Source organism: Centrocercus urophasianus, unplaced genomic scaffold, assembly GCF_019232065.1.
Source record: "Centrocercus urophasianus isolate 14NV4802_14NV808 unplaced genomic scaffold, USGS_Curo_1.0 seq_1406, whole genome shotgun sequence".
In the NCBI taxonomy this organism is placed as follows: Eukaryota; Metazoa; Chordata; class Aves; order Galliformes; family Phasianidae; genus Centrocercus; species Centrocercus urophasianus.
The window spans coordinates 66,691-74,041 of NW_024884594.1; the positions used below are offsets into that span (position 1 = coordinate 66,691).

General features: G+C 62.6%; 2 protein-coding genes across 2 annotated transcripts; both read right to left on the reverse strand.

The window, feature by feature from the left end:
• On the reverse strand, nucleotides 1-2,231 carry LOC122158460 (complexin-3-like). Its single transcript, XM_042815141.1, has 3 exons — nucleotides 1,546-2,231; nucleotides 787-874; nucleotides 1-491 (listed from the first exon to the last, which is right to left on the reverse strand). Exons 1-3 carry the CDS (start codon nucleotides 1,695-1,697, stop codon nucleotides 276-278), a joined length of 456 nt encoding a protein of 151 aa, XP_042671075.1. The 5' UTR covers nucleotides 1,698-2,231; the 3' UTR covers nucleotides 1-275.
• An 88-nt stretch (nucleotides 2,232-2,319) lies between these two features.
• MATK (megakaryocyte-associated tyrosine kinase) lies at nucleotides 2,320-7,329 on the reverse strand. The gene is made up of 12 exons (XM_042815140.1): nucleotides 6,255-7,329; nucleotides 5,973-6,086; nucleotides 5,763-5,878; nucleotides 5,128-5,347; nucleotides 4,382-4,475; nucleotides 4,251-4,316; nucleotides 4,032-4,131; nucleotides 3,865-3,949; nucleotides 3,657-3,730; nucleotides 3,362-3,557; nucleotides 3,032-3,118; nucleotides 2,320-2,935 (listed from the first exon to the last, which is right to left on the reverse strand). Exons 1-12 carry the CDS (start codon nucleotides 6,261-6,263, stop codon nucleotides 2,753-2,755), a joined length of 1,344 nt encoding a protein of 447 aa, XP_042671074.1. The 5' UTR covers nucleotides 6,264-7,329; the 3' UTR covers nucleotides 2,320-2,752.
• Between the last annotated feature and the right edge of the window lie 22 nt (nucleotides 7,330-7,351).

Sequence of the window (7,351 nt, forward strand, 5' to 3'; positions counted from 1 at the left end):
TCCCACAAAATGACGCTTTTATTGATCCGAACAGCTCAGGAGATTCCAGGGGTGGCGCTGGGGGTGTGGGACTGCTGCCTGGCTGGACTTGGGGTGGCACCAGGGGACGCCGTGGCATGGGATTCAGTGGAAAGGACCCCAGCGTCTCTGCCCAGAGCCCCCAGAAATCCAGGGAATGGTTTAGGCAAGGACAGCTGACCTCCAGCACAGGCATAGGGCCCCAGCCTGGCATGTTGCACCCACAAAACCCACAGCCCACCCGCTCCTGCCCAGCACTACATCAGGGAGCACTTCTCCTTCACTTCATCCACAGTGCCCAGCGCACGGCCCCGCAGCGCCGCCAGATCCACGTCCTGCAGCTTGGTCAGGAAGGCGAAGGCGCCCTCCTCTTCCTCCTCCTCCTCCTCCTCACCACGCACCATGGCTGCCAGCTCCGGTGGCAGTTCCACCGCGCCGCCCGCCACATGCAGCTGGGCATCGTCCCGCTCATCCTGCGGGTGGGAGATGGTGCTGGGGCTGCAATGGACCCTCAGCAGCCTGGGGAGGGAGCGGGAGCAGCGGGCTCCTTTGGGACACCCGTGGATGGGGGGCGTCCCAGCAGCTGCCCAGCCCCACACTGGGGCTGCTGGAGAGACGCGTGCGCGGGTGGACGGGAAGGACGGGGACAGCAGCCGTTTGCTGCCCTCTTCAGGAATCGCTTCCCATCCTATGGGACTGGGGAGGGGGAGGATGGCTGCCACCCAGCTCGAGGGCACTGGGGCTCGGGGTCCCCCTGTGTGTCCGTACCTGGGCCAGGTGATACTTGTCCCGCAGGTGCATGCGCACAGTTGCCCGTTCTGCCTTCTTGTGTGCGAAGGTTTTGTCCCGCTCGATCCTGTGTGATGGGTGACATGTTGTCACCTCTGCCCCACCTGAGTCCCCGCATTGTCCCTCAGCCTGGCGTGGCTGCACCCATCCAAAGATCCAAATGTGCAGTGGTCCACGTAAGGCTGCAACTGGGGGTCCCAGGGCAGGGTCTGTGTCCTGCCCCCTACCCAGTGGTGACACTTGTAGTGGAAGGACTCACTCCTCCTACAGCCTTTCACCTCCCTGACACCACCCCCAAATCACCCACATCTGTGGTGGTACCTGAGTGCAGCCCAGTCCTGTCCCCATCTTCCCTCACATCTGTGGGCTCTGGGATGAGGGTGGCCCTGGGCACCTCCCTCTTCCTTGTCATCTGCAGAATGCTGAGTCCCTGCACCAGCACCCACGGGGACCTCCTGCACCGTGGGGACATCCCACACCACGGAGACCTCCTGCACCACTGGGACATCTCACTGTCGGAGCATTTCATACCATGAGGACGTCCTGCACCACAGAGACCTCCCTCACCATGGAACCTCCTGCACCACGGGGACGTCCCACACCATGGGGACCTCCTGCACTTTATGGACCTACTTTGCTCCCACCCTCTGCCTCCCTGCCCCTGTCCCACCCAAGTAGGGGACAAGTGACACCTCGGTCCCACTGCATGGGGACCCTGCAGCCCCAACCAAGCCTTACTTCTCCTCCAGCAGCTGCCGCTGGTACTCCTCGAACTCCTCGCGGGACATGCCGTGGGGCAGGGCAGCCGCCTTGCCGTCCTTGGGGGGTGCCTTGGGCTCCTCCTCACCCCCCCGCAGGTTCCTCAGGGCGGCCGTGAAGAAGGCAGCCATGGGTGGGTGGATGTTGTGCCCAGCACTGGGTCCGGCGCCTGCAAGGTCAGCAGGACCCGGGATAAGGGCTGGATTATGGCATTAGGAGGGGAAGCCAACACCACTGGGGTGGGAAGACCTTCCTGTGCAGCACCCGAGGGTGCTGTGGACCTGGACTCGGTGGAAATAACCCATTGCCTGGGCCTTGATGCAGGGGCACAGTGGGCATCCAAAGCCGCTTTCCGTGGTGGGGCGAGAGGTGCAGAAAGTGGGCATGGGGGAGATGTGAGAGCAAAAACATCAACCCAGGGTTGAAGGACTGGAAGGGAGACAAGGAATGGGGTGGGTGCACACACACGCGCACCCCAACTCCTGTTAATCCCTGCTCTGCTGAGATATTGAGATCGCTTGCGAGCCGGTGCCTGGGGCTGCTCCTGCCCTGCTCCCACAATCTGTGTGCGAGCAATTCCCATACAGGCTCTGATTAAAAGAATAATCCCTGGCTCTCTGCACAGCCCTGAGCAGAGTGGGGCTGGGCTGTGCATGGGGGGCTGAGGGGGCCGGGGCTCCCACCCCTCCTCTGTGCTCACCCCAAACAGGGGATAGCCCTAATGTGAGTCTGGAGACTAAAAGACGCTGCCCAACGAATTTCTGTGGTTTAATCAAGAGGCCCAAACCCGCGTGGCTGAGCTGAGTGCAGTTGGTGTGCCCATGCAGGGCAGGCATAGGGCTGTGCCAGCAGTGGGGTGTTGTCTTCCATAGGGGTGGGACATCCCCTATTGTCCCCACCACTGGGAAAGGAGAGGGGGCTCAGAGGGACCTCGTGCTCCTGGTGCCCCCAGGCATGGCTGGGCCCCACGGGGACGGAGGGATTCATCTGTCCACTGCATCCTCCTGGGAGATGGAGGGTGGACATTGCATCCTCTGTGTGCATGCAGGGGAGGAGGCACCCTGCAGAGCCACTGCCCCATCTTCACCAGGAGGGAGCAGCCTCCAGGCTGCCCATTTTCACACTGCTCCCCAACTTGGGGGCTCCTCCTGTGGGTCCTGGGGGCTCCTTGGGTGTGGAATGTAGGTTAAACATCCTTCAGGTGCTTCAGCTCTTTCTGCAGCTTCTCTGTGAGCTTCTTGAAGGACGGCCTCTTGCCCGGCTCCATCTCCCAGCAGCTCCTCATCAGTGCGTACACAGTGGGCGGGCAGCCCTCGGGGGGCTCCATGCGGTACCCCTGCTCCAGCTGCTCCGTCACCTCCTTCAGGCTCTGCGGGTGGAGCAGGGAGCTGGGGTCCCCCCTCCGGGGGCAGCAGGGATGTCCCCATCCCCTGCACCGCATCAGGCTGTGAACCCCTGCACTCACCAGCTTGGGGTAGGGCGCTCGGCCAAAGGAGAACACCTCCCACAGGAGGATCCCGTAGCTCCACACATCCGATTTGGAGGAGAATTTCTACCGTGGCATGGGGAGGGAGCTGCAGCCAGCTGGGGACCCATCGCTCCCGGCTGCACCCTCACCTCCCCACGGCAGAGGGACCCCACACCCATCCCATCCCCTGCAGGAGATGCCCTCGCCCTCAGGATGAGGATCGGGACAAAGCCCAGACGTGGGGAGATGGGGAGTCAGCACGGGGCAGAGATGTGTTGTGGGATGGGGTGGGGAGCTGCCCCGGGGGCCCTTTGCTCCATCACTCACATTGTGCTTCAGGGCCTCGGGAGCCGTCCACTTCACGGGCAGCAGCGTGGTGTCCGCACCGCGGGGGTTGACCCTGGCCAGGCCAAAATCGCTCACTTTGGCCACGTTGTCCTCGGAGATGAGGATGTTGCGGGCGGCCAGGTCCCTGTGCACCAGCTTCTTGGACTCCAGGTAGTCCATGCCCTGGGCCACGTCCCTGTGGTGGTGGGGCGGCGTCACCGTGTGTCCCCCTGCCCTGGTGTCACCGTGTCTCTGGGAGCTCCCCAGCGATGCAGGCGATGGGAGGAGGACTCACAGCGAGAACTGCAGGAGCTGTGGCAGTGAGACGAGCGCGCGGCCCCGCGTGCGCAGGAAGTTGACCAGGTTGCCCTGAGGGATGAGAGCCGTGGAAGGACCGCTGGGATGGGGCTCCCGGGATCCACACAACCCAGCCCCAAGCTGTGGGTTTTATCTGAAAATGGAGCCGCAATCGGCCCCATCGTCTGAGCCCCGGCTGCCCTCACCTTGCTCATGAACTCCATGACGATGTAGAGGCCGTTGTGCAGGATGACGCCGAGCAGACGCACCAGGTTCTTGTGTCGGACCTTCCTGAAGTGAGGGGACATGGTCAGGGCCAGTACCCCCAAAACCATGGGGTGGGGTCTGTCCGTACCCCTGTGCCCCCACTCACGTCATGGCGGCGGTCTCGGCGAGGAAGGCCTGGGCGGTCACATCACACTTGACGTTCTTCACAGCCACCTTCTGCCCCATGTACTCGCCCTGCAGGACATCTGGTGGGGGATGCAAGGCATCAGGCGTGGGGACACTGCACCCAGCCCTAGGACAGCAGGGATGGCATCCAGGAAAGTCATCTGGCGATGCCCTCTAGGGACCTCTGGTCCCATCTCACCTCCAAACTCGCCTTGCCCGATGCGTTCTCCCAGCGTGAGGTGCTGCAGGTTGAGCAGCCAGCCGGCTGCACGGCACAGGGATGGGTCAGAAGGCACCAGAACCACTTCCTCCCCCCTCACCCCTTCCCACCTTTGGCCAACTCCTCCTCAGCTGACTTCATCCCGCTCTTGGCTTTGGGCTTCACCAGCTTGGTGCAGAGGGCTCCTTGCTGCTCCGTGTAATGCTGCAGGATGGGGCAGGGGGTGAGGAGTGGGGAAATGGCCACAGGTGCTCCGCAGGACCCTAGCACCAAAGCTAGCCCTCTAGGTGCACAGAGCCCATCCTCCGCAGTGGGAAATCCCAAACCATCATCTCCACGTGGGGCACAGTCAGGGCACACCGCAATGGAGCAGCCTGTCCCCGGGGTGGGGGGACAGGAAGGGGGTGGTTTGCAGAGCTTCAGCAGAGGCAGATGAAAGGAGAAAAGGACCATCTGAAAGCAGAAGTTGTGTCTAAACATGGAAACAATCAGGAAGCGTGAACTCCCAGAGGAGAGGCATGGAGTGGATGTGGGTCAGGGTAGAGGAAGAGCTGGAGGAAGAGCTTTCTGGAAGCAGGAGAGCCAGTGTTATATTTGGCAGCAGGCAGGGCACAGTGGGAGCATCCACTGCTCCCCAAACCAAGCGGGGTCTGGAGAACATCATGGGATGGAGAATGGCAGCAGGTAATAAAACGCACCCACAGCTGCGGTGAAGCCCCAGGGGCCACAGGACGAGGTGGCCGTGATGTCACACTGCACACCGCTGGCCCTTGGGGTCAGGATCACCCCGTATTTCTGCATCACTGCGTGCCAAACTGGAGTGACCCCAAAGTCCTGCGCAAAGGGGGGCTCTCACCTCGATCATGTCGATGAGGTTGCAGAAGTACTGCTCGCTGTCGATGCTCAGCCTGTTCTCCTGGTGCAGCACACGGTAGTGGATCACCTCCTTGCCAAAGCTCACGCACAGCACGTAGTCACCGGGGTGCCGGACCGACTCACGCACCAGGAACAGCCCGTCCTCGGGGGGCTGCAGCTCCTGCACCGCCTCCACCCCTGAGATCTTCCCGTGGAACCAGCTGGGAAGAGGGGCGTGGGGATGGGGGGTGTGTGGGGCGAAGGGATGAAGAAATGTGGGGTGTGGAGTGAGGGGATGTGGGGATAGGGGCGAGGGGTGAGAATATGTGGAGATGGGGGCCGTGGGGTGAGGGAATGTGTGGGTAGGAATGAGGGGATGTGGGGCTGGGGATCTCTCGCAGCACCAGCAGCAAGGCAGTAGAAGCAGAGTCCACACAGAGGCCACGCAGACCCCGCAGCAGCCCCTTCCCCACCAGGGCTGTCCCAGACGGTTGGACACAACGGGGGTTTTCGTAGCCAACAAATCCCTCGGTGACCCGGGCTCTTGGCTGCTCTGCCCTCAGCAGCCCCTCCAGATTTGGGGGAGGGGAAATGTGTGGGTCAGCCCTGCAGCTGTTGGGACCCCGCAGTACTCACGGCATGAGGCTGAGCTTGTGGTCAGCACGGATGGCCCCGCGCTCCCGCAGCGCCCCGGCCGCCAGCAGCCCCTCCTGCCCGCTCTCGTTGTGCCGCGCGCGGTACCAGTTCCTGCCCTGCAGATGGGACGGTCTCAGAAAGGGGACACAGAAACCAGGAAGGGGGTCCTGGACCCGGTGGCACTGCCAAACGCACGGCCCCAGAGGTCACCTCCACGGCCTCGATGATGGTGATCACATCTCCCTTGTGGAAGGCCAGCTCGCCGGCCTTGGGCTTGGTGTGGTCGTGCTTGGTGACGCACTGCGTCCCCGCAGGCCAGTGCTTCTGCAGGAAGAAGGCAGCGTCACCGGGATGCTCGGCCCCGAGGTCAGCCCCAGATGGAAGGATTGCGTGGTGACATGGGATGGGGACAACATCCTGATGGGATGGGATGCCCCGCTGTCACATCCCTGTGCTGGTGCAGTGCAGGAGAGGACAGTGAGCCCCGCTCACCCTGGACATGATTGGCCGTCAGCGCATCAGGGACTGCTGTCTGCTCCCGATGTCACCTGCAGAGAAGAAACCAAATGGGGCCACAAAGAAATGAGGCTGAGCCAAAGCTCTGGCCTGGTCGTCGTCCCCCCCAAGGAGCAGAGCAGTGCCCCAGAGCCACATGAGGCCGTCACAGCGCCGTGTGGTTTTGGCAGAAACTCGCTTTCTCATCTCCTGCCTGCAGCTCACAGCTGTCGGGGCCATGAGGGCTGGGAGAGGCACGGGGTGACGGGCTGCAATGCCAGCAGTGAGGGGCTGATTGCCCCGCGGGGTCACCGCCAGGCATCTCACATCTGCAGGGTCCCCGTTCTTCCCTGCTGTCCCAGGCGCTGTGCCCGGTCCACGGAGCAGCGACACACAGCGCCTTCACCCTGCAAGGAAAGCCGGTCCTGGACGGAGCTCCACGCCTCGGAACGCCGCTGACACTCCTTGCTGTTCCTCTTTCTGCAGGTGAGTCACCACCACTCCTCTGCGTCACGGCACTGAGCCCCGTGACAGCGAGCAGATGAGGTCCGGTGCGCCGGGCGTGGGGCAGCACTCGGCTGTGAGTCACACTCCTGTGGGTGCAGCTCAGACCTGGTCCTAAGGATTATTCCTGGGGGCGCTCAGCCCACCCAGCTCCCACTGCCCTAAAGGTTGTTCCTGGGGAAGTTTAGCCCACCGAGATCCCGCTGTCCTGAAATGTGTTCTTGGGGCGCTCAGCCCATGAAAGTCCACGCACCGAGAGCATGATGAGCGGGAAGAAAAGCGAGGAGAACACGCCGGCTGGGTTGATGGCACAGAGCCCCCGTATTTCACTTTCCCACCACCCCCTGCAGCACGGTGGGCATGGGTTGCTGGTCAGACTGGTGGCCACAGCGCTTTTACCAACCTCAGTCATTCTGTGGCACTATGAAGGGTCAGCGGGGACAAGCAGTGGATGTTTGTCACAAACGGGCGACGCCAGGCTGTTCTCCCCACTGAACCCAGTGCCTTCAGCCCACATCCATCTCACCCACATCCATCTCACCCCACATCCATCTCACCCCACATCCATCTCACCCCACATCCATCTCACC

Bases quoted from the DNA above. Each gene is read 5' to 3' on its own strand.
- LOC122158460 (XM_042815141.1), bottom strand. From the start codon at position 1,697: ATGGCTGCCTTCTTCACGGCCGCCCTGAGGAACCTGCGGGGGGGTGAG. The intron at 875-1,545 runs GTAAGGCTTGGT...CCCATCACACAG, and splicing joins CGGCAGCTGCTGGAGGAGAA to GATCGAGCGGGACAAAACCT. The intron at 492-786 runs GTACGGACACAC...TCCCACCCGCAG, and splicing joins ACAAGTATCACCTGGCCCAG to GATGAGCGGGACGATGCCCA.
- MATK (XM_042815140.1), bottom strand. The intron at 4,317-4,381 runs GTGGGAAGGGGT...TGTGCCGTGCAG, and splicing joins TGAGGAGGAGTTGGCCAAAG to CCGGCTGGCTGCTCAACCTG. The intron at 3,731-3,864 runs GTGAGGGCAGCC...CTCATCCCTCAG, and splicing joins TCATGGAGTTCATGAGCAAG to GGCAACCTGGTCAACTTCCT.